The sequence below is a fragment of the Miniopterus schreibersii genome, assembly GCF_964146895.1.
Source record: "Miniopterus schreibersii genome assembly, chromosome: 10".
NCBI lineage: Eukaryota > Metazoa > Chordata > Mammalia > Chiroptera > Miniopteridae > Miniopterus > Miniopterus schreibersii.
In genome coordinates this window covers 57,307,539-57,333,764 of record NC_138110.1, presented here as the reverse complement: position 1 = coordinate 57,333,764, position 26,226 = coordinate 57,307,539, and the positions used below count along the sequence as shown (strand labels likewise).

General features: G+C 51.2%; 1 protein-coding gene across 2 annotated transcripts; it reads left to right on the top strand.

Moving 5' to 3' along the window:
• The first annotated feature begins 811 nt into the window (after nt 1-811).
• On the top strand, nt 812-26,149 carry BPI (bactericidal permeability increasing protein). Of its 2 annotated transcripts, XM_081148813.1 has the most exons (15): nt 812-1,031; nt 3,946-4,060; nt 5,285-5,413; nt 6,892-7,053; nt 8,281-8,344; nt 9,929-9,992; nt 11,420-11,511; nt 14,259-14,435; nt 15,462-15,521; nt 16,827-16,994; nt 17,828-17,895; nt 20,073-20,115; nt 23,127-23,190; nt 24,142-24,218; nt 25,753-26,149. In XM_081148813.1, the coding sequence occupies exons 1-15, from the start codon at nt 902-904 to the stop codon at nt 25,789-25,791; spliced, it is 1,452 nt and encodes a 483-aa protein (XP_081004939.1). In that variant the 5' UTR covers nt 812-901; the 3' UTR covers nt 25,792-26,149. The 2 variants fall into 2 exon arrangements, with proteins under 2 accessions (XP_081004939.1, XP_081004940.1); XM_081148814.1 differs by lacking the exon at nt 16,827-16,994 and having other exon boundaries at nt 830-1,031.
• The last annotated feature ends 77 nt before the right edge of the window (nt 26,150-26,226 follow it).

Below are 26,226 nucleotides of genomic sequence, written 5' to 3'. Positions count from 1 at the left end.
ACACAAAGAAATTATAACTATGCGAGATGCTGGAAGTGTTCATTAGCTTGGTTGTGGCAATCATTTCACAATGTATACATATATCAAATCATTACGCTGGCCCTGGCCAGGTAACTCGGTTGGTTAGAGTGCCAGTGGGTTACCCCTTCCTTTGACAGATGTAGGTTGTGGGCTCAATTTCCAGCGAGGGCACATACAAGGATCAACCAATGAATGCCTAGATGAGTGGAACAACAAACTGATGTTTCTCTCTCCCTCCTTTCCTCTCTGTCTCTCAAAAAAAATCAATTAAAAAACCCAGAATCTTTTTTAAAAAACATGTTGTATATACATACTTTAAATGTATATAATTTTATTATATATGTCAATTAGACCTCAATAGGTCAGGAGAAAAGGAAAAATATAATGAACCCTGATGTACACTCCACCCAGCTTCCAAGAAGTCCTTAAATGAAGGGCTTTGGGTGGGGGCTCGGAGAGGGGAAGGGGGTGCTTTGGGAGGGGAATGTTGCCCAGAGCCAAAGGTTCCCAACTTACATACACACACAAACACACATACACCATACACACACACATACCACATACACATCACATACACCACACACACACATACACACACCACACACCTCCCAGACTCCACTTGTGGCTGCCTCTGGGGTTGTGGCCCCAACCTCGGTGGGGAAGCAGTGGGGACCAGTGGGCAGCTGTAGGTGGGGAACCGCAGGCAGCCGTCCTCCCCCTCTCCCGCCCCCACCCAGTTCCTTCCTCCTTTCCCCATTCTAGTGTAACTTGTGTTTCCCAAGTCACACTAGAATGTAACGTTCCCCTCCCAGCCGGCTCCTTTATAGTCCCTAGCTCCTTGCCAGGACTCGCAGCTTTGCCAGCTCTGGAGGAAGAAGATATGGCCGGGGGCCCTGACAGCACACAGAGGTGGGCAACCATGGTCTTGCTGGTTGCCCTGGGCACAGCTGTGACAGAGGCCACCAACCCCGGCGTCGTGGTCAGGATCACGCAGAAGGGCCTGGAGTACGGTAGGCCTGTCTTCCCACCTCTCCCACCCCTGAGGAGCATTTATTGAGCACCTGCTGTGTGTAGCCCTTTAACTCTAGTGCATGGCATCCTCACAGCTCCTCAAAGTAAGCCCTTCACCCCATCTTACATATGAAGAAACTGAGGCAAGGAGAATTGCCCTAGATCACAGGGCTGGGAAGTGGCATTACTGGGCCTGGAGTCCCGGGCCTGGAGGACTCCAAGTCCAATACCCGGGTCCCCAAGGGTCCCCCTGGTACCCTCCCTTCCTCTACCCAAACCTCAACTCAGCTTCTAGGCCCTTCACTTTCTTCCCAAGCTTGTTCTCAGCCCTGTCATTTGCCTTGAGATGACTGGCTCAGTCTTCAGTATGGGCAGAGCTCAGGCAGTGAGGAGGCTGAGGGGGCAGGGGGAGGGGGGACAGGGGGAGAATAAGGAGGGCTCTTCTTAATGGTTCCCCCAGGGCAGGGCCTTGGTGGCCATACTGTGCACACTACCCATCTGGGTGACCCAGAGGAGGTCCCCCGGTCCACTCATCTAGCCTCAGATAAAGGAGTGTGGGGCAGGAAGCAGCTCCTGCTGACCCTCTCAGATCTGTGCTAGGAGCTTTACACACACCATCTCATGCCATCCTCACGTCATCCCTGGGCGGGACGTACTGTTACTGAAACCAGACAGTGGGTCTGGGCTGCCTGTCGCAACTTCAGCCAATTAAGCAAGGACAAGATTGAATCAAATGTGAGCATTTATTCCATTATTGCCAGCAAATGGGAGAGAAGTGGGATTGTCCACATAAAATCTGCTCTGCCCTTCTCTTATTACCTAGCTGGTTCTACAGGGCTGCATGCAAGGGAGAGGGGGGGAGGGGGAGATGAGAATGGCTGCAGGGTCTGTGGTCTGTGCGTCTCCTTCCAGGGTCTTGGAAGTCCGCGGATTACAAGGTGGTCCATTTTCAATGGTGTTAAAACCTAGTTCTGCCAGTTCCTGGGATCTGAGAACAGTCAGCCTTCCTGGAGAGGGTTGAGGCTCCAGACACAGCAAACAAATCAAAGTGCATCCTATCCTTTGTCTGTTCTCAAACTGCATTTTCTTTTCTGAGCAGTGGACCCACCCAGGCCCCAAGGACCTGCCAGCTCTTATCCTTTTACTGCTCTGTTTTTCTTCTTGCATTACATCCCCCAGTTTCCCAGGGTCTGTAGGAAAACGTATCTATAGCTAGTAAGGTGAACAATCATTAAACAACTAAGGTCCTATTCTTATTAGGTGTCCTCCCCCCTTTTGCGATCTTGGTTGACAGAGTATGATCAGCATCTCTGCCCCGACATTACTAGCGACATTTACCGATGAGCAGACTGAGAACTTGGAGAAGGTACTGACTGGCTAGGCCAGGGGGCCGCCTGGGTTTGAGCGCCGGTGTTGTCTGATGCGGCTGCTTGGGGTGCTCGATGCTGCTCCCAAGTGGCAGAGCCGTGAAGTGCAGAAGAGCGGAGAGCAGACCAAGGAGAAGGCAGAACCTCAGCCCCTAGTGCACCTCCTGTGGCATCAGGACAGGACTCAGGGGGACCTGGTCTGTCATCCCTGAATTCCCACCCCAGCCCAGGGAGGACACCTCTGAATCCCAAGGGAAAAGGAGTATGGCCCTTCTCTGAACAGTGCGGGAGTGGCCCTGAAGGTTTGCCAGGAGCAGAGGCTTGGGCTCAGCCTTGAAACCCAGAAGTCTTCTTGTTCTGTCAGAGGAGCCTCAGTTTCCCCTTCTGCTCGCATGGCAACCATAGTGGGTTTCCCGAAATGCAGCAAATCTGCTTGTGTCTCTCTCCTTACCTACACTATTCAGTGGTTCCCCAGTTCCCTCAGATGTCCTGACCTTTCAAGGCCTGGTTTCTGCTGACCCACAGATCCCGTCCAGCCCACATTTTCTCTCCCCTCCAGGCAGTGACAATATATGTGTTGTTTACTTTTGACCTCAGGGTGTGGGCTCTGGGACCAGAAGGCCTGGATTCAAATCCTACTTCCATTACTTGTCAGCTGTGTGGTCACTTTCCTGAATTTCAACTTCCTCATCTGAGAATTGGGGGTGGCAATGGACCCACATCTTAGGATTGTTCAGATTCAGTAACTTAATACATGTACAGGGCCCAGAATAGTGCCTGGCATAGAGTAAGAGATTGATAAATGTTTATTATCATTATTATTATTATTATTACTATTAACTTCCTAACTGACTCTTGGAAAACACAAAGCCTTGCATCCCTCATTTTACAAATTACGCCTTCTCAGGTAACATTGCCTTTTAATTGGTTCTTTGACCAAGCAACAGGACTGGCACATGCAAAGGTCCTGTGGAGACACAGTCCAAAAGCCAGAGAGATGGAGTATCTGTGAGGGCCTAGCACAGAGCTGGGCACAGAGTAGGTGTGCAATAAATACCCATAGCATGCCTAACTCGGTGTTCTGGGGGTGATATTTTAGACCAGAGGTTGGCAAACCACAGCCTGCAGGCCAAATCTGGCCACTGTATGTTTTTGTACAGCCCAAGAACTAAAAGCAGTTTTTACATTTTTAAACAGTTAAAAAAAAAACAAAAGAAGAGTATCTCACAACATGTGAAAATTGTACAAAATTGAAATTTCAGCATTCATAAAGTTTTATTGGAACACAGCCATACCCATTCATCTACATATTGGCTGTGGCTGCTTTGGGGCAATAATAGCAGAGATGAGTGGTTGTGACAATGACAGTATGACCCAAGAGCCAAAAACATTTACTACCGGGACCTTTACAGGAAACCTGAGCATTAGACATTTCCAATCCCACTGTCTTGCAAGGGCCAGGGGAGAGGGCCCAAGGCCTGCCCTGGGCTGCCAGTCCAGGTCCCGGGTTATGCCTCTGACAGTTACCCCTGCTCTCTCCCCTCAGTCCGCCAGCAGGGAGTGGCCCGGCTGCAGGAGGAGCTGGAGAAGATGGAACTTCCCTCTTTCTCAGGAAGCTTTAAGATCAAGTATTTGGGGAAAGGTGATTATAACTTCTACAGGTGAGGCTTGTCAAGCGCAATCGTCAGTATGCAGAACTTTGTAGTGTTCTGGGGCCACCAAAGCCTAGAATCACAGAGCCACAAACTCCTAAACTCAGAAAGGTTAGGATCCCAAAGCTAGTGTTTACTCCGGCCCAAGGAGATACAATCCCCAAGCTTCCACCACAAAAACTGCCTTTCAGGCACTCACCATGACTCCCTGAGGGATGTGTCATGAACCCCAAGACTCTGTGCTAGGCCCATATATCAATTAGGATTTGGAGGAGTTGGGGCTCAAGGACAGAAAACCTAATCCAAATGACCTGAGCAGGAATTATTGGCCCACATGACTGAGATGTCCCTGGAGTAGTCTAGCTTCAGGTTCAGCTTGAGGCAGGCTCAGGTGTCACTGGATCCTGTTTCTCTCTTGTCACCTCTCAGTGCCCCTTCCTTGGGGAAGTCTAATTCCCAGGCACGGTGTCTCCTCCAAGAGGCAAGATGCCATCAGCACCTCCTCAGCACTGCAAGTCCTATGGAAGGGGAGCATCTTCTCCTTGCAACTCAAGCAACACCCCTAAGATTCTCTGATTGGTTCATCTTAAGTTATGTACAGACTCCTGAACCAATCGCTGTGGTCAGGAAAATAGAATATGCTAATTCGCTCATGCCTAAATCAGAAGCCCCCCCCCCCCAAGATGGAGACAAAGTCAACTTTCTCTGGAGCAGTGTGGAAAAGTTAAACGGCAATTCTGTGAACACAATAGGGGGTGTAGGTGCTGGGTGGGAGACCCATAAGTGTTCTGTAGGGAATTTAATACTCCTATTCACTCAACAGATATAGCTGGGAATCTACTATGTGTCTGGCACAGCAGGTTTTGCTACAATAGTGGGAAAAAAACAGACATTTTTCACCCCTTTGGGATAACATTATCTGTACTGATTGTCATACCCCTTGCATTAGAGCAGTTATTGTGCCCGTTTTACAAATTAGGAAAACCAGAGGCTCAGGATGATTCAGGGACCTGCCTGGGGTTACAAAATAGTAAATTTAAGAGCAGGATTGAGATGCAAATTTGTCTGACTTCAAAGCCTAGCTGGGGTTCCCAAGGCTGCTCTCATAGCTTCCCAGGTGTCCTGGAATGGATGGGGTGCGGGGCTTGGGTGGGAAGGAGAAGTCTCCATTAACCCCTGGCTGAGCCCTTGGGTGGGCCCCCAGAAAGCTAACCGAACATTTCTTCTTCGCAGCTTGGTTATCCGTGGAGTTCAGCTTCCCAGTTCCCAGATAAGACTGTTGCCCAATGAGGGCCTTGCTCTCTCCGTGACAAATGCCAATGCCAAGATCAGCGGAAAATGGAAGGCACGCAAGAATTTCATGTGGGTTCCCAAGCCTGGGGTTTTTGAGTGTATGGGTAAGCTCTTGGTGATACTTGGAAGGGATGAGAATCAGGATCTCAGGAAGGCCAAGTTTTTGCCTTGCTCATTACCACTTGTCCCCACAGGGTTCCTGGGGGAATTTTTCACAGATGATTCAGCATAACCCTTGGTTAGTAACTGAGCATTTGCCCTTGTCTCAGTGCAGGACACTGGCAAGGCTGAGTTAGCACACGTGGCTTAGGATGGAAGGCTGAGACCCTTAATTTACCCCTTTATCAGTCAGCTATTTCTGTGTAACAAACATCCCAACTCAGTGCCTTAAAACAAGTCATATAGTATCACTTGCACATCTATGTGTTTGCTTGGGCTCCTCCATCTAGGTTGGACTTAGCTGAGGTGGCTCTTCACTACTTGTATCTCTTTCTCTTCTCAGGACCAGTGGGCCACCCAGAGCATGTTCTTGGTGATGGCAGGCGTATAAAACAGGCAACAGGAAACACAGGTCCCCTTAAAGTCTAGACGCAGAACTGGTCCACAGTCACTTCTACTCATATGCCATTAACCAAAGCAAGTCACATGGCCATACCCAAGGTCAAGAGCATGAAAATGAACCCCCGGCCCCCACATAGGCAATGGCGAGGGTATGGATGCAGGGAGGGGTAAACATTTAGGACAAATCATCCAAACTATACCCTGGATCTAAATATTGGGCCACTAGGGATAGTGGCTTGGACTGACCAACCACTTTAGCAATTTCTCTCCTTTGTGGGGAATTCAGGGAGAAAATGGAGGAGGCACTTTGGTGAGAAGAAAGGTGTGAATCTGCCCTCCCTTACAGGGACCACTGGGTCTGTCTGCTCCCTGCAGCATGAATGGCTTAGGTCGTCAGTTAGGCTCTCTTGTATCTGTCGTTTCACTTACTGATCACACACACACACACACACACACACACACACACAAATAGTAATACTTAATTACATTATAGAAGAGTTGACAAATTACATTCACGACTACTGTCTTATCCAAAACTCATTTCAGTCCCTAGGGAGGAGTTATGAATCCCACTAATGAACAAGGGCATTCATTAACTAAAGTCATTGACCCCCAAACAACCAAACCACCAGCTTTTTAACGGCAAAGCTGGTGTCCCACTCCTGGTGCAGGGTCTGGATGAGGAAACTGAAGCTGAGAGGGGAAGAAAGACTCCCCAAGTCATGCAGCATGGGCCGAGGCTGAAGCCCTGGGTGAGAGCAAGGTTCTGCCAGGCGGACATGGGTTACAACTTCAGGCTGGACTCCTGGATCTTTCACTCAGCTGCTGTGTGACCTTGGGCAAACTGCTTCCCTCTCTGAACTCCATCTCCTCACCTGGAGTGGAAATAACGGCAAAACCTACCTTCTAGCATTGGCAGGCAGTTCAGATAGCAGGGGGGGGAAGAAAGTGCTTGCTCCAAGGCTTCTCTCTTTGTCTCCTTTCAGCAAAACCAGTGGCAACTTTGACCTGAGCGTGGAGGGCATCTCCATTGCGGCTGGTCTGAAGCTGAGCTGTGACCCCACCTCAGGTCATGCCACCTTCACCTGCTCCAAATGCAGCAACCACATTAACAGCGTCCAAGTGCACGTCTCAGGCAGCCACCTGGGGTATGACCTCCTGGGGCTGTGGGTAGCGGGAGGGACATCAAGGAGAACTGTTCTAATCATCCCTGTATTTAGGAAACACGTCTGAGTGCCACCTCCCTGCCAGGCCTTGTTTAGAAGCCTCAGGTGTAGGGGAGGAGACAGAGGCCCTCAGATGGAGCAGACACCTGTCCCTGCCTTGAGGGGAAAGGGGGCACTTGTTCATTCAACATGCGTTCAGCAGACTTTACTGAGCTCTCACTATTGCCGCAGGCTCTGGGCTAAGCACTGGATGTGCACTAAGTTATAGGATCCTCACCACAAAGCTGCAGGCATGCAGCCAGCCAGCAGTCAGCAAATATCTACTATGAATCCTATGCACCAGGCTTATGCAACAGGCTCCAGAAACATCAGTGGCCAGTACCAATGTAGCAGTAGCTAACCGAGATTGGAGGCTCACTGTGTGCCCAGCACTATTTTAAGCACGTGCATTACCTCATTCAGTCCACACAATGACACTGAGGTTAGTCCATTTTCAGGGGCGACAACCCGGGCTCTGACAGGACAGGAAATAACCTGAGTTTTCATACCTAGTGATTATTGAGAAGGGATTCAGCCCAAGATTATCTGGCCCCGGATTCTTAGCCACACAGTCCCTGTTCCCTTGAAGCCTCTGGCCCAGTAGGGAAGACAAACATTAATCAGATCGTTGCATTAATGAGTAGCTCACAAAGAATTTCAAAAGGACATACGACCCAAGGAAAAGGGTACAGAGTGGGGCAAAGCCAGGGAACAGGAGGATCTGACCTGGTCTGGGGGTTGGCCAGTGCGTTCTTGACGAAATGACATTTGAGTTGAGATGAAAAGAGTAAGTAGGAGTTAATGAGGTCGTTGTTGGGGACAGGGGGTGTTTTAAGCAGAGGGAACAGCACATGCAAAGGCCCTGGAGTGGGAGGAAGCACAGATCATGAGGATACGGCAGAGCAGTGTGGCTGGGGTGCAGGGGACGGGGGAGGCCAGGAAGGAGGCTGAGACAGGCAGGGGCCCGGCCGTGCAGTGTTGGAGAAATAACCTTATGAGCAGGTCAGGTCAGTGCTCGCAGGGGGAGGTGTCTAATGGGGCCTGTGCAGTTTCATTCCAGGGACCAGGGTGCCTATTTGGAGGGAGGGAAGGCTTCCCAGATGAGGCAACCTTCCAGGACAGCTCAGGGACACCTGGGAAGCCTCATGCACATCCCGTGTCACTCTCCAGGTGGCTGATCCAACTCTTCCACAAAAAAATCGAGTCTTCGCTCCAAAACACCATGAGCAGCAAGGTAGGCAGGGCTCCGATTCTCCTTCGGTCAGAGCGGGAGGGGCCCTCCTGTCCCCTCACTTCACGCATCACTGGACACCTCTGCCCTCACCCAGACCCCCAGCAGTCCTTCCAGCCCCTGGAAAGCACACCTCCAGCTCTAACAGTCAGGCACGTCTGTTTTTCTGAGGAGTCCAGTGAGAGACTGAGAAAAGGTCGCGTCACACACCCACAGCAAACTGCCACGCCGGCCTGGATCACTTCTGTTCCCCCCACCACTCGTCCCCGCAGAGAAACTGCCAGCCCCCCCCCCCCCCCCCCCCGCAGATCCTCTCTTCTCATAGCCTTCTGGCCTCCTCCCCGTCGCCACCCCTCCCCAAACCCACTGTGTGGCTGAAGCGCAGAAAAAGTGCAATTGTTGATGTGGCCAAGCTATTCCCTGAGGCTGGAACGGGTATGAATGACAGGCACCGGCCAGTCCTCCAACCCTGCCTGCACCCCAACCCACCTGCCCCCAGCCAACTTCTTCAGTGGAGAAAAGGGGCCATTCATTGGGCTGGTTTTCCATTAATGAGCCATCAGCTTCCAGGAATCCCCTGAGCCGATCTCACAAGCCAAGGAAGCTTGGGCTTTCTCCACAGGGCACTAGAGAGCCATTGACAGTTTCAGGCAGGGGGCGACCTGGCCAGATCTGTGCTACAACAATCGCTCTGACTGCCCCGAGAATGGCTGGAGAGGCCACGAGCAGGGGCAGGAGCTGTGGGGAGACTGAGGAGGCTGTGCAGTCTTCCAGGCAGGAGACGTTGGTTTCCCAGTCATAGGCACTGATAATGTGGGTAGGGAGAAATCAACCAAATGAGGTCATTTATCTGAAGACAGTATCAAAAGTTTTTGTTTGTTTTTCTTTAAATCAATTCATGGTTGTCAAAATGTATAACTGGATCATGCAATGGCTTTAGAGTCAGAGTTTCTGGGTTTTAATTCTGGCTCTAGGACTGGACTAGGCATATAAACTTGAGCAAATTACTTGACCTTTCTGAACCTCAGTTTCAGCATCTGTAAAATGGGGCCCCTAATACCTTCTTCAGCAAGCTGTTGTAAGGATTACTGAGGTCATGCAGGTGGTGTGCTTACCCACCAGCCTGGCAGACCCAGGGTTCAGCTGTCTGTGTAATTAAGTAATAGTATGAGGGGAGGGTTTCTCTGGCCATATCCAGCAAAGGTAAGGGTGCCCACCCAGACTTGAACAGAGGGCCTGCCCCCTGCTCCCAGAAGCACAGTCAGGAAAAGGCTGATCACTGACCACCTCTTGTTTTAGTTCCACATTAAAAAATAGAAAACATAAATACCCAATAGGAAAGTTCCACACTCAAGTAGGCAATAAAATGCAGACATGCAGGTCACCCAGTCATATACAATTACTATTTCCAAGCTACATGTTGGACTCTGAGCTTCCTGGTGGCCAAAGAGAAAAGGGAAACTTAATTAGGTTACATGATTTTCAAGGAAACATTCCAGGAAAGCAAGACGTGTCTGGATCATTATTCCCAAAGAACATTTTACTCCATGGGAAGTCCTTACTGATCACTTCTTTTGTTATCCCCAGATCTGCCAGGTAGTGACCAGTTCTGTGTCTTCCAAGCTGAAACCTTTTTTCCAGACAATGCCAGGTGAGTGCTAGATGGGGTCAAGGAGACTGGGATAGAAGGGAGAGAAGGGTAGGGAGACAGGGAGAGTGTGATGGAGTCAGGTGGGCCTGGGCCGGGGTGTGAAGGGGTAGAACAGATTATTTTCAAATGGCAGCTGGCATTGGATCCCTATTGGGCCAGGTCCTGTGGCAGGTCCAGAAGTGAGGTGGAAAAGCAGCCCACACCCACTTATTTGCCTACCGCTGCAGGGCCCAAACAACCAAATGCCCTCAGCTCTCTGAGGCCAGACGCACATAACTGGCCTGAGATCTGAGGCTGATCATTTTGCCTCTCTGGGCCTCAGTTTCCTTATCTTTAAAATGGAGACAATTCTCTCCATCCCCAAGTGCTTGGCAAACTGTGAAGAGCCACAGCAGGTGGGGGAGGACTCCCTGGCCGAGTGCTCACTCTGTACCTTGCATCTAGTAGAACTGTCTCTTCTTGTCTTCACCCCACTAAGCTCATGTATTCTCCCAGTTTTACCACGGGGAAACTGGGACAACTCAGAGAGGAGCAGTGACTTGCCCACGGTCATAAACCCAGTAAGAAGCTAAAGAAGGATCCAAATACAGGTTTTCTTAATAGAGAGTCTGTGCCCCAAACTTCTACCTGGACTCCCTCCCTGGGAAGCCTTGCACAGCAGACACTGGTTTACGCCCGCTGGTAATGCACTGCCTCCCTCCGGGCACCACCCACCCCAGGGGCAGAGCCCCTCCAGGGGATGTTCAGTGCAGTTGCGGTGTCCAAGGTTTGGCCTCGCCAGGCAGGAAAAATATGTTGGTTTTGAGTCCCAGCTCCATCACTCACCAGCTGCACCATCTTGGACAAGCTGCCATTTCAGAGCCTGAAACACGGGAAGGAAGGGCTAAAGGAGGGACCGATTTTATTTAATTTGTATTGATTCCTGCTGGGAAACAGAGAAACCATTCAGACCCGAGCCAGCCTCAGCTCAGCCTGGATTATCACTGCTAATGCTGATGCCTCCTGGCTTTTGAGCCCTGCCATGCACAGGGAATCGGACACACACTTTCTTCTCACTCTCTCCTCCAGCACCCGTGAGCCACGGATATCACCCCCTTTAACAATTGACAAAAAGTGACTCAGGGAAGCAACGGGACATGTCCAAGGTCATATAGAGTCTGATTCGGCCCAGTTCTCTCTGCTCCTTGACCCTGTGGTTTTGCCTCATCTGGGGGCTGTTGGAAGAAGCGGGGAGATGATGTTTGTGAATGTGGGGCATGGGCTCATTTTCCTTTAAAGGGAGCTCAGGGTGGACTCCTTGGAGGAGATGGAAATGGAACTAGCACTGCAGTTCTTAATTCAACTTTAGGGGCTGCTGACTCTGCATCAAAGGCCCCAAAGATGCTGCCATGGGGAGCCAGCTCACGGTCCAACTTCTTTCCTTCTAGTGACAGCCAAGATAGATAACGTGGCCGGGATTGATTACTCACTGTTGGCACCTCCGACAGCCACGACCGAGACCCTGGATGGGCAGCTGAAGGTGAGACTTACACCGAGAATCATGTATCCTCACCCCTGGGGCTCCCCATCATCCTGGGAAACAAATCGTGCAAACACTCCACCTCCCGCCTCTCTGTCCTCAACAACCCTGCATCCAGATCTTCTCCCTGCTCCCGTCACACTGGTCTCCCTGTCATTTCTGAAAGGCCCTCTGCCTGCCTTATCCCCAGGACCTTTGCACTTGCCGCTCCTCCTGCCGAGGAGGCGCTCGCCCAGATACTCACATCAGCTCTCCCTTCCTTCCTTCAGGTCTTTACTCAAATATCCCCTCTTCCCGGAGATGCCTTCTCAGACCGCTGTCACTGAAATAGCTTCCTCCTCTTGCCCCATATCTTGTTTCATTTGTCTCAGCAGCATTTATTACTAACATGCACGTATAAACACACACACAGTCACTCGCTTGGATTGAATGAGAAGGGTCTGTGACTGCTTTGTTCTTTACTGTATGTACAGCACCTAGAACTGTGCTTGGCATATAGTAAGTGTTTAATAAATATTTATTGGATGGATGCATGGATGGACGGATGGAATTCCATTTCATGCTCCTTTCCCTCACCACCCTCCGACCAGACACACCGGCCTTGTGCGTCCTCGACACGTCAGGTTTGCTCCTTCCTCAGGGCTGGGTCTTATCCAGTCCCTCTGCCTGAACTCCTTTCCCTCCCCTCTGACTCCTTACACTCCAGGTGGGTCTGTGCTGGGATGTGGCTCCCAGAGGAGCCTTCCCTGAGCACCCCAGCTGGAGTGGGCCCCACTCCCTCCCTCCCCAATCGGCCATTGGCCTGTTTGTTTGCTCTTTACTTGTTTGTTCTAAAACACATTTGATGTAAAAAATTAAGAGGAGAGAGAAATAAATAGGAAGGGAGGGAAGGAGAGAGAGAGAGATTACCCAAATATTACAACTCAGAGATATGCACTGTTGACACACGAGTTAGATCCCTCCAGCACTCCAATCCTTGACTATACCAGGACACAAGGACACACACACACACACACACACACACACACACGCACGCACGCATAAAAGATGCAGAAACAACTACACAGCAAAACCACATATAGAGACATAGAAATAAATTCACACATATTTTCACATGAGTCGTGTTGGACCTACTGTTCTACAGCTTTTGAAAAACAGAACAGTGAACGTCTGGCGGTGATGCCCTCCTGTGGGCAGCCCTCTTCCTGGCTGTTGTGTCTCTCAGTGGACAGCTTATGATAGGACAGTGCCCCTTCCTGGGACATTTGGGCTCTTTCCATTTTTCCCCACAAACCTAACCAGAGCTGCTGGGGACATCCTTATGGCTGGATCCTTGCCCATCCTTGAATATTTCCTAGAAGTGAAATTGCTGGACCAAATAGTACATTTTTAGAAATCTAAGTAATGCAACGGGATACAGGACTTAGAGGGCACATAATTATCTGTAGTGAATGAGGGATGAAAAGGTCCTGTTTACTACCCCCAAGCACCCCCCCAGGCCCCTGCCCAGAGGTAATGACTGTGAGCCCTGGGGTGGGGGTGGGGGGTAACCCCCAGTTTCCCGGTTCTGAGCTTTGGAATATACATACCTGAAAACCCATCTAGACCTTCCTGATGACCCGTTTCCCGGAATGGCTCCACACCGCATGCCCACCTGCTTCTTTCACTTAAGGGCATGTCTTAGAGATGAGTGCTCGTTGATACCTAGGTCCGTCTTACTGTCTGGTCCATCTTACTGTTGGGAGTCACATGGTAATCTCTAATATGGGTGTCGTGGTTGTTAATTTTCAATGATGAAATGATTCATCGGTACAGAGAATATTATACACCCTCGTGTACTCACCGCCCAGATTTAAGAAATGTTACCATTTTGTCATATTTGTCTCTGATTCCTAAAAAAATGAAACATTGTAGAAATAAATAGCTGAGACCCCCTTGGCCCCCTCTCCAAACCCTCCCACCCCCCACCCCGAGGTAAAACACGGGTGATGCCGGTGTGGGTCCTTCTTGCCTGTGCTTTTATACTTTAACTCCTTATCTATGTGTGTCAGTAATTCTTACATAGTGTGTTTTATAGATCTTTAAATTTTGCATAAAGAGTATCTTACCATATGTATCCATCTACAATTTGCTTCTTTATAACTCAGCGTTAGTGTTTTTTAGCTAAATTCACTGCTTTTGCAGTGTGTTGCTACATTGCTCTTCAGAAACATATAAACATATATTCTCTAAGCCTGGGAACGCGTTTACCAAAATTGGGTAGTATGGGTTTAAAGTACAAATATACTCACAACGGTTCACCTCTTTCTTTAAAATCACTGCTAATTTGATAAATGAAAAAACAAAGAGAACCCGTTGCTCTTTTAGTAGAATTTTTGTGCTTCCCAGCAAGGTTGAGGCAGAGCCGGTGGGCTGCTCGAGCGCGTGCTGCCGGAGCCTGGGTGCCCGGGTTCCATTCGCGGCCCTGCCGCTGCCCTGAGCGACCTGGCCGGTCGCCCCCCACCCCGTGCTTGAGGGCCCGCCCTGCCCACCGAGCAGAGCGCCTGCCCCACGGGGGGGGGGGGGGGGGGGGGGAGCACGTGGGCCCAGCCCCAGGAGAGCCTGGTGCTGCTGTTGGGTTCCCACCATGGCTTTCTCCTCTGCGAGCGCATGGTTGGCGTCCTCGGCCCGTTTTCTCCTGGAATGAACATGGTGAATTATCTATAAATCCTGAAGGCCGCTCAGGCTCACTCTGGCCTCCACCGCAGGGGGAGTTCTTCAGCCTGGCGCACCGCAGCCCCCCGCCCTTCGCCCCGCCCGCGCTGGCTTTCCCCACCGACCACGACCACATGGTGTACCTGGGCCTCTCCGACTATTTCTTCAACACGGCTGCGCTTGTGTACCAGCAGGCTGGGGCCCTGAACCTGGTCCTCAGGGACAGCATGGTAAGGCCGGGCAGGGGGTGGGTGTGGATTTGCGGCTGTTCACACGGGGGGTCAAGGTCAGGACTCTAGGGCCAGCCAGGCCTGAGTTCGAACATTAGTCGGCCCCGTCTTTCCCAGCTGGGTCATCTTTGGCCAGTTACTCGGCCTCTCAGAGTCTGTTTTCTCAGCTGTAAAACACCAATAACAGTGTCTACCTGCGCAGGGCCATGAGGGTTAACAGGGACGAATGCGTGGGCAGCGCTCAGCGCAGGCCCCAGGGAGGACGTCCGCAGTGAGGACTCCAAGGAGCAGCCAGCACTGACCGAGACTTGCCGTAAGGCAGGCCCTGTAATCCAGTCTCAGCATCAAACCCCCATCATTGCCATCCTGCTCCTTGTCTCTGTATATTCACGGCTGAGTCCCGCTCTAGGACTCAGTTTACCCATCTGTAAAATGAGGAGATGACCATCCTCTGCAGAGTGTAGGTGCAACCTGATTCCAACCCGCTCACCAACCGAGTGGGGTTTCGCCTGCACCGCTCCTGGAAGGGACGCCATATGCTCCGTCTCCGTAGAGGTCCCACAGGGATGCTGAGCCCCCCCTGCCCACTGGGGAAATAAATGAAGACCACCCGAATGAGAACTCTTCAGGGCAAGGGGGTCCGCCACCATCACTTGTACTTGGCAAAGACTCAGACAGGCAGGAGGTGTTTCTAGTGAGAAAAAGAGAGGGCTTCAGGGGAGCGCTTAGGGAGGTTGTCGGATGGGAAGCCGGATGTGGGGTAATAGGAGCTGGGCATCCTATGTGATTGGTTTAGAAGCAGATTTGACTTTTTGGGGGGCAAAAACAATTGGGAGGCTGGCAGTCACGGAGCATGTCCCGACTGTCTGGTTGATTGCTGCAGAAGTGTGGGTCAGTGTGCCCTTGTCATATGTGGTCTGGCCTTTGTCTGTTTCTATATTCAGTCTCTCATCCCTCATGCGGAATTTGCCCCCCAACCTATAACATAATCCCCCAGAATCCTTTTCTCGTCTTCTCCTGCTACAGATTCCAAAGAAATCCAAGTTCCGACTGACAACCAAATTCTTTGGAACCCTAATCCCCCAGGTAAGAAGAGGCCTGCCCCCCATAGTCAGCTCATGAGGCAGCCTGGGGGTGCTGGGAGGACAGGGCTCTGCTGAGTGGCCTGAGGGGACCCACCCTCCAGATCCAGAGGCAGTGCAGCCTGAGAGGGGGGCAGTAGCTTTGCACAGCCCAGCCCTAGAGAAAGGCTCCCAGCGGTCAGGTGCTCAGGTGTGAGAGTGGCCGTGTGCTGGGGGCCCAGCAACAGACCACATCCCTGCCCTCCTGGGGCTCCAGTCCAGTGAAGAGAGAAAATTTTTATCCAGACACCCAAAACAACAAAAAAAGAAATCCAGACTGCTATAAATGAAGCCAACAAGTTGATGAGTTCACGTTAGACAAGGCGGCCAGGAAAGCCTCTGTTTCAGTCAGCTCAGGTTACCATAACCAAATGCCACAGACTGGGTGGCTTAAGCATCGGAAATTTACCTCTCACAGTTCTGGTCCAAGGTCAAAGTGGCAGCTGATTCGGTCTTTGATGAAGACTTTCTTCCTGGCTGGTAGATGGCTGCCTTCTTGCTGTGTCCTCAGATGGCCTTTCCTGTGAGCACTTATAGAGAGAGTGAGCTCTCAGGTGTCTCTTCTTATGAGGACATTAATCTTATAGGATCAGGGCCCCACCCTTATGACCTCATTCAATGTAATTACTTCCTTAGGGCCCCATCTCCAAATACTGCCACAAGGGAGGTTAGGACTTCAATATATGAATTTGGGGGGGACACAATCATTCAGCCCTTAACAGCCTCTTCAGTGGTCATACCTCAGAACATTTTATACAGGAGGCACTGGTGTGGAGGAGGTGTGACTGATAAGGTGGCCTGAGGAATTGTCTGCATAACAATCATATATTTACTCAGACTATGAGTTTACCTGGGGGAGGATTGGAGGCAAGCAGAGATGGAGTGTCGCCAAAGCTGCTTCATTCCCCCTTGAAGCCACCACTGCTTTCTGAGGAATTGGCATTTGAACTAAGACCTGAGGGAAGGGAAAGAGCCAAGCTAGGAAAGACAAGCATTTAGGGAGGGACAAGCATTTAAGGAGAGGGAACAGAGAGTGCAAAGGGTCTTAGGGAAATAGCAGGTCATATTTGTGGAACAGGAGTCCCATGTGGCTGGCACTGGGAGGTGTATAGAGTGAGGTTGGCAGGGTGTCAGCTACCAGTTCATGCAGTCTTTAGGATTTAGTCAAAATGCAATGGGAAGTGATTATGCAGGGCCAGGACAAGATAGGATTTAGAGACATTTAAATAAAATTGTCCCTTTTGTTGGTTGTCCCCACTGGGGGCTGCAGGTGGCCAAGATGTTCCCCAACATGAGCATGCAGCTCCACATCAGGGTCTCCTCCCCACCGCACCTCACCGTGTCCCCCACCGGCCTTGCCTGCGCTCCTGCCCTGGAGGCCCAGGCCTTTGCTGTCCTCCCGAACTCCTCCTTGGCCCCTCTCTTCCTGCTGGACCTGGTAAGCTGCTCCAGGGTGTGGGCGGATGGGGAGCCCCGGACAGGGCCGAGAGCACTGCCCTCGGGGTCAGTGTGACTCCTGCCCGGATTCAAACCTGGACTGTGTAGCTTCAGGGCCTGAGACCAGAGCCATTACACTGACTGCCTTGGGCCCCTACAGGCACTCATTCAGTCAGTCATTCGTTCCGTCGTTGGCTCGACATGTGTGTACTGTTTCTGATTCACTCTCCCGTATCTTCAGTCCTTTAATTATGCTTCTGTGTACTGTTCATTCACTTATCCTTGTTTTTACTCTGCTGTTCCTTTGTGTGTTCCTTCATTTGGCCACGGTGTCACTCCATGAACATTTGGTGGCACCCACTCAGGCCATTAGGAGTGAAGGCCAGACTTTCTCCCCCCCCTGGAGGTGCTCACAGGCCTCAGGCAGGTCTGCCCAGTCTCGGGTTGAGACCCATTTTCCCCTCTCTGCAGATTAAATGGGTCCTGGCAGGGTCATCCAAGGTCACACAGGCAGCAGGCAGGGAAGCTGAGGCGGGAACCTCGGTTTTCCATCACTGAATGTTCGTTGAGTGAATAAATGAATAAATGGCTGTGGGAATGGGGCTGGCCTAGACTCCCGCCCCATGGCCTGACTCACAAGTAGCCTGGGAGTCTGATACTGACTCGGAAGCAGGGGAGAAAATGGTACTTGGTCCACAGTCCAGGACTCACCAACAAGCTGGAAGCAAAAGGAAGACTACACCCCCTCCCCAGACTGACCCTCCCAGCCTTGGAGGCCTTCCAGAGCCCCAGGCCCTGGGTCAGGACGTCACCTCCTGGGTCGTTGCTTTGCAGAACACGAACCTTTCTGTGGAGGTCGGTGCCATGTCTGACAGGCTTGTCGGAGAGCTCAGCTTGGACAAGTAAGTGAACCTGTGGGGACGGACAGGGAGCTGCACACTCAGTCGTGGTGTCGGTGGGCTAGCAATGACCTTACGACGTGCCGAGGACCATGTCGGTTTTTTCCATTCACCTGGCACAGTGAAGCCTCGAACAGCTTGCAGAGGGTACAAAGTTCCCATTCTGCAGACAATGAAACTAACACTCAGAGATGAAGTGACTTGCCCAAGGCCACACCAACCATCTCAGTTTGCCAGGAGTGTCCCAGTTTGGGCGCTGAAAGTCCCACGTCCCAGGCCACCTCTCTGTCGTGGGCCACTCATGGCTGGGCAGTGCCAGCTGATGCCGCTCCACACGGAGCCACAGCAGCCCCAGCCCCCCGTACCCCCCACCTTCCTTGGCATTTGGAAAACCCACTTCAGCGTCTTCACCCCCATCCTTGGGACTTTGTCCGCCCCCCGAGGGAGGCGCCAGGATCCTGTGCCAGGTTTGCATCCTGGCGGAGGCCGTGGCAGTGTGACGCTGAGGTGCCCTCATTCGAAGCGCAGCTCTCCGCGGTGAGCAGCAAACTCTCCAGACTTCAGTGTCCCTGGCTGCAAAATAAGCTCAGGAATTGTTCTTTGCCAACAGTATCATCGTGAGGTTGAAATGAGGCATTAATATGTGTTCGAGTGTTTGGAACCCTTCCAGGGATAAAACGAGTGCCCAGTAAACAAGGGGGAAAGAGAAAGGGACACTCGGAAAAAGAGAAACGCAGAAATTGGGGGAGAGACAGAGAAAGAGACAGACACAGAGACAGAGAGACATTCAGAGAGAGACACACAGAGGAAAGGAAGAGACATCGAGAAAACAAGACAGAGTGAGAGCAAGAGAGACAGGCAGGCGGATGGACAGACACGTTAAGAGGGAGTCTCAGAGAAGGACAGACACACGCAAAAGGAGGGAAGAGGGACTTAGGTGAGACACAGAAAAAGAGGGGGAGACACTTGGAGAGAGCAGATGCGGTGGCCCCAACATCTAGGCCTGGCATCTACTTCTCGGTCCATTCACAAGTCACCTGCCTTGGCCCACGCCCCTGCCCGGTCCGCCTTCTCCCTGGCACCGGGCTGTCCCCCGTAACCTTGACGTCGACCCTTGAGGCTCCCATGCTGCTCATTTCTTGTGACGTCCTTTTGAGAGGTGTTACTGCTTTGGGAAAGTGTGGATTTAATTTTCCTTGAAACACCCGTGGGCCTCTCAAGCAGAGGAGCCGGAAAGGACACAGCTGCGTGACGGCTGAGCGCAGACTCTGAAATGTGCGGGGTGGGGTTGAGAAGCCACAGGCCGGGAGTCCGGGGCACCTAAGCCTTGGTGGACAAGAGCGAGTTTCCAAGCTTCGTAGGGCATCCTGGAGACAACAAAAGCTTTGGCAACAGGGGGACTTACTACTAGAAATCCTGCTTTGCTCACTGTTAGCTCCGTGGCCTTGGGCAGGCTGTTTGACCTCTCTGAGTGCCCGTTTCTCATCTGTAACATGGGAGTGTGATGGCCCTTGCCTCTTGGGGAGTTACAGGAATTCAGCGGGACAAAGTATTCAACACAGTGAAGGATAGGGGTTCAGTAAACAGCCATTTATTTCTCCCTTTCTCTGAGATCACGTTTAAAATGCCAGAAAGCCTGTGAAGAGGAGATAGTTTATTGGCTCAGGTAATTGAAAAGTCCAAGGTTTTCAGGCAAGGGTGGATCCAGGTGCTTAAATTATGTCCTTGGGGCTCTGACCCTCTCCATCTCTTGGCTCTGCTATCCCCTATGCTGGCTTCCTTTTCTAGAAGGCCGTCACCAAGTGGTGACAGAAATGCTCACCAGCAGCTCCCTAATTTTCCTGGAGAAAAAAGAACACCTCATTCCCAATATTTTCAGCAGAAGTCCTGAGACCAACTCTTATTGGGCCAATCGTGAGCCGCAGGTCCATTCCTGAAGCAATGGCCAGGGCAAAGCATGTGGAATCTGCCCCCTGGCCGGCCCACCTCTGGCTCAGCACTAGCAGTGTAGAGAATGGGCGATTTCCCCGAAGGAAAAGTCAGGGGGCTGTGCCCAGGGGAAGGGGGATGAACACTGGGTGGGAGAACCAGGCAGCGCTCACCAGAGCGGGCCCTTTCTCCCCAGTAACTGAACTCCCACAGAGTCAGGCACTGTCTCAGCTCCCCTCCCCTCCCCACAGGCTGCTCCTGCAACTGAGGCACTCAGACATCGGCCCCTTCTCGGTGAGTCTGAGGCCACTGGTGGCTCCTTCCTTCCCCTGATCTTGAGATAATGGTCCTGAAGGCCACTGGGCTCCTGGCATCATTTCAGGAGGCCACTGGTTATTTGCATACAATTTGCATGCGAGGTAATGATGGGAGGGGCTCTGTGGCAGAGAGACCTGCTGGAATCGGCTCCTTGCCTCCTCACTGTGGGCCTTGGGCAAGTCACTTCCTCTTTCTGAACTTCAGCCCTTCCCCACAAGTCAGGGGCGATCCTTCCCACTTGAATTAATGCTGTGAGGTTTAAATGGGATTAAATGCACATGACCTGGTATGGAAAGTCTGCTCAATAAATGTTTGTTGAATGAACAAGTGAATTACTTTGTTGAGCACCTGCTATGTGGCAGGGGCTGCTCTAGGTGTTGAGATATGCTCATGAAGAAGATGGGGAAACAACCCCTTCTAGAATCTTACATCCTAGTGGGAAAACAGACTATAAGAAATGAAGATTATTTAGGTCAAGATCAGTGCTATGAAAAACAAAATGGAAGTGGGGTAGACAGTGTTGGGAAGGCTGAGGGTTAGACAGTGTGATCACAGAAAGCCTCTCTGAGGAGGTGATATCTGGTCTGAGGGAGCCACAAGGGGAAGATCTGCCACAGGCAGAGGGGATAGCAGGGGCAAAGGCCCTGAGGCTGGCCCCGGGCCTTCTGGGCTAGAGTAGATGGTGTATGAAGGGCAGTGAGAAGCGATGAACTGTTTCATACAGAGCAGCATGATCTGATTTATACCTTTATGAAAGATGCCCCTGGCTGGGATTAGGGGAATGGATTATGAGGGACAAGGTTAGACCACGTAAATCAGTGGGGAGGCGAGTGCATTTGTCTGTGTGAGAGATGATGGGGCTAAGACTAGGCCAGGAAGAAAGAGAAAGATGATAGATTGGGGACATATACTTTGGAAGTAAGATTAGACAGAACTTGAGAGGTATGATGGGTGGGGTGAGGGAAAGGGCATTGAAGAATGACACCTTGATTTTTGGTTTGAGCAGCTGGGTGAATGGCAAAGTCACTGAGACAGAGAAGGGCAGGCGGGAGGGAGAGGAACAGGGTTCTCACCAGCCCAGGTAGATGATTTTACTACCCAGGGTCCCCGACCATCATTAAGTAGACTCACCCCTGCCTCCCTCACCCAGGAAAGACACTGGTGGTGAGTTGTCCACATAAGAGGAGCTCAAATGCTCTTCAGTAGCCTCCCTGAGTGAGCATCACCCTTGTTACTCCCATGAGAAGCCACCACATGCTGATTCTGTCCACAGCGCCTGACCCCATGTAGCCCCCTGGTGAACCCCAGGAGAACATTTCCTTGGATCTCTGAAAGGCCCCCTAGGTCCCCAACAAATGGGGGCCTTGTAAGCCACCCAACCCCAAAGTCAGACTACCCCAAAGTCCCCTTCAAATCTGATGGAACGCCAACCAGCCATTTCCATCTGATGAGATTACAAGAAACAAAAGGACCCAAAGCTACCTCACTGTTTTTTCACAGATTTACTGCTGCCAGGGCTCTGGGAGTGTGATAACTCAGTGAGTAACCAACTTCTGCTTCTGCAGAAAATAGAAATGTTAAGTTCCTAGATTTATGGGAAGAAGCGCCCCACATTTGATGAGCCAGAGAATTACAGCCTGGGAAGGGAAGCTCAGCTGTTCCAGAAACAAAAATGTACATAATTACAAGCTGTAAATGTCACCACTGCCGCAACACTCCTGAGGGTGTTACATTACTGTTGAAGTTTTATCATTGCAAAAGCAAAACATATACATTATAGACAATCAGAACCTGCAGGTTTACAAAAGGAAGAAAAGAAAAGCTGTTTCCTAATTCCCCCATTAGTTAATAATTTGGAGTATACCCTTCCTGACCTTTTGCTATGCGTACTCAATAACAAAATGGAATTCTGTGGTTTCTACAGCCTGCTTTCCCTTACTCAAAAAATATTACGAGTGTCTCTGTGATGATAATTACATTTCTACAACATCATGTATAGCAGCTGCATAGTTTCCTAGCATCAAAGGCCACCATGTCCTCCAGATGATTCCCCAAATGTGGACATGTAGGTTGCTTTTAAAAAAAAAAATTTTTATTACAGTATAATTGACATGCAATATTATATTAGTTTTCAGGTGTGCAACACAGTGATTTGACACTTATAGCCTTACAAGGCGCTCACCACACTAAGTCTGGTCCCCACCTGTCACTGTGCAGAGCTGTCACACTGTAACTATCCCCCTCTTCACCATTTCCCCCCAGCCCTCCATCTCCCTGCCCTCTGGCGACCATCAGTTTGCTCTCTGTTTCTGTGAATGTTTTTTTGCTGTTTTGATAATTTGGGGGTTTTGTTTTGTGTGTGTTTTGTTTCAGATTCCGGTATAAGTGAAATCCTGCTGTATTTATCTTTCTCTGTCTGACTTATTTACCCTCCAGGGCCATCCATGTTGTCGAAAACGGCAGAATTTCATTCTTCTTTACTGCTGAGTGGTCCGTTGTTTCAGTTATAGTCACCACTCTGAGCATCCTTGCATCTGTTTCTGCCCACATCCTAGTCACTTCCTTGGGGTAAATGCCTTAGAGGCATGTCTGCAGCACACCAGGCACACGCATTTTTAAGGCTTTTGATGAACATTGCTGAAGAGCCCTGGGAAAGGTTGAGCAGTGTGCCCTCTAGCTGGCAGTGCCTGAGATAACGCATTTTCTCACACAAAGGGTTTCACACTTAGATACAATCTGCGGACCATCCTCCCCTCTGCCTTGCACCTCACAGTCTAGAACTTGCTTTACATCTGGAACCTTTAGCGTTAAAGAGATCACTCCCGTGGCCTCGATCGGGCTGCAGAGTTTTCACGACACGTGGGCCCATCCCTCGGCAGGGCCCACATCTCTTTCCAGCTGTGAGGTTGCCCTGCGCGGGAGGGCGGGAGAGGGAGGACTGCCGATGCCTCAGTGCCCTCACGGGGTCCCGTCCCTCCGATTTCCAGGTTGAATTGCTGCAGGCCGTCATGAACTATGTGGTGCCCACTTCCGTGCTTCCCAAGGTTAACGGTAAGGAGCTTTGGAGAAACGACTGATTTTCAGTCCTAGGAAAAGTAGTGGGAATAATTCTTAGAGCCACCTAATACCTGGCCCCAGTTGTGGGGGCTGACCGGAGGTCACCTCAAATGGACCTCAAATGGCATCTGACCCAGAAGAGGCATGGAGAAGAGGGAACCCACGTGGGTGGAGTTCTTATTACGTGCCCATCCAATCCTTATGAGATGGGGGATTATTAATATCTCCAACTTTCATGGAAGGAGGTCAGAGAAGTTAAATGACCAGGTCACAGAGCAGGTGAGCAATGGAGCTTGGGTTTCATCCCACCTCTGAAGTCAGAGCCCTTGGTCTTTTTCCAACTCTGGGAGGAAGGCCAGGGAAGAAGGCTCTCGGCTAAGGTCTAATGCTCACCACACTGGTAAAGGCTCCGGCAGGCCTGCCACTAACCTTGGCATAGCCAGGGCAATGATACACACAGAGGCCCACATAACATGTGACTAGAATATTTAAAACTAATAAATGAAGACAACAGGGTATTATATAGAGTCTGACTAATCCTCCCACCTTGACATATGTAGCTTCATAATGACCCAGGAGACCAGGTGAGATACCCCCGGAGCTCCAGTTCAGAATGGGATGGGGTCGGAGGAGCTGGCGGCTGGCCACCGCCCACCTCTGATTTTATCCTAAACACTGGGGGGCTTCCTGCACACACACGTAGATACCCCCATCACACGTCCACACCCGTGCAAGCAGCGCCCCCTGGCTGTTACTCGGACCTGGGGTCCACCGGCAGTGCCATCACCCTCAGGGGGGTGATGGTGGTCAAGAGTCCTGCACAGGCCCCGGCCTTGAGCTTGGGTGACGGGGCGGGAATGCGAGGCCACCCACCTGGCTCTCTCGGGCCCCCTCCCCAGCCTCTAGCTCAGCCTCTCCTGACCCTCACCTGAACCTCTGTTACAGAGAAGCTGCAGAAAGGATTCCCTCTCCCTCTGCCCGCCCGCATTCAGCTCTTCAACCTCGTGCTTCATTCTTACCAGGTGAGTCCCAAAGCTCTCTCTTCACCCAGCCTCCACCACAACAGCAACCTGGCGCGGAAAGGCGCTCTCTGGCAGCCCCTGCCAAGCTCTTCCTACCCTTCCCACAACCCCGGGAGGTGGGTGCTCGGAACAAGCGGGCGGAGAAGAAACCCCACATAGCTGTTAAAGGAAGTCCAGACCCAAAGCCAGGTCCCTGCTTTTTTTTTTTAATACCTTTTTATTGATTTTTTTTTTTTTTTTTTTAGAGAGAGAAGGGAGATAGAGAAAGAGAGAAACATCAATGTGGAAGAGAAACATGGATAGGTTGCCTCCCGTACACACCCCGACTAGGGATCGAACCCTCAGCCTGGGCATGTGCCCTAACCGGGGTTCGAACCAGTGACCTTTTGAACCAACTGAGCCACACCGGCCAGGGCCAGGGCCCTGCTTTTAACCGCTGGCTGCATCATTCACACCTGACACTTAGTAAAAGTGGACCTCACTCAGTGCAGAGCCTCTTCTGTGAGCTGGCTGATTTAATTATTGAGACGTGTGTTGCATGCCTGCCTTTGCATCGGTCACTCTAGGCCCGTGGGGTATGAAGCCTGGTCAGTGTCTGGTGAATGGAGATACCAGATGGGCCGCCTCTGCTTGCCTTTCTCCCAGCCTGGCCCCCACCAGCACCGGACACTCTTTACCCCGTCCTTGGGAGCATTCTTCTCTTAGCTTCGAAGACCCCCCTCCCTGTTCTCCAGCCACCTCTCACTGGGGCCTTTACAGTTCTTTTGCTGCTACCTGCTTCCCCTTCCTTCCCAGAAGGAGCCCTGCCCAGGCCTCTACCTTCCCCCACTGTGGGCTCTCCCTGATCACTTCCATCAACTCAGGCTTAGCGGCCACCTTCGTGCCACCCTGAGGCCCCAGCGTGTCCCAGCGAAGCTGGTCATTCTGCAACAAACCATCACCTCCTGTTACACTCCTTACCTTGGCCGATGACTTTCATGGGAGATCCCCCATCACCCAGATTCCTCTCTCCCTCACTCCCATTGTCTAATCAACCCCCAATTATTTAGCTAGGAAACTAATGAGGCTAATAGAAAAATAGATGAGAGAACAGAGGGAACACATCTCCTATGTTGTCTACCTTGTACCAAGTTTATCCTTTAAAAAAAGAGACTCCACAGCACAATTTAATTTCATCACCTATGAAAATTCTGAAGGGCACAAAGAGAAGTGGTTTTGCAGCCCTGACTGGAATAAGGGCTCCTTTGAGCTGCCGTGAGGCCAGGATGACAAATGAAGGCCTCCAGAGCTGCCTGGGGGTCTCCCTGTCTGAGAAGGAAGCAGCTGCCAGGGAAGCTGCTGACTGGTCCTCAGGCGTCATAATGTGTAGACCCCAGAGGCGAGACCCGGAGTGCCCCCACTCACTCCGCCTTGCTGTCAGCAGACAGGTCCCACTCTGCTCTCTCCCCAAGTTTTCTTCTAACAACCCAGCAGCCCCAACCTCACAACAAGGGGTGGGCTTCTAGATGATGACAGCGTTCCCATCTCTTCCTAGAATTTCCTGCTGTTTGGAGCAGATGTTGACTACAGCTGAAGTCACCGTGGGTGCTGGGGACTATCAGCCACACCAGGAGCTGAGAGGTTGTCAACACCTGTTCCTGACAGGCCCGTGGGGCAGATGCCACCATTCTCCAGGAGTTCCCCGCTAGCTCTTGACCCAGAGACCCTTGCTAACTTCTCTGAGCTCAGGTTCAGAAATGACCTAAACATGGGGAGCCTTGTTCCTTGGGAAAGTGTGTGGTGTATGTTTTAGGGATTATGAGCTTCTTTCAAAGGCGAGGCCTGCACAGACATTTCCTCCAGGAATTGCATTTCAGTTGTAACCACAATATGTCTCTCTGTGCTTCACAAAAAAAAGAAAAAGACCTGGGTTTTTTAAATGTGGAATTCTGTGTGATGGTATTGTTTCTTGTTTTATGTCCATTCATTGGCTGTATCCAGCATGGCCTGCAGCATCAGATACAGTCAC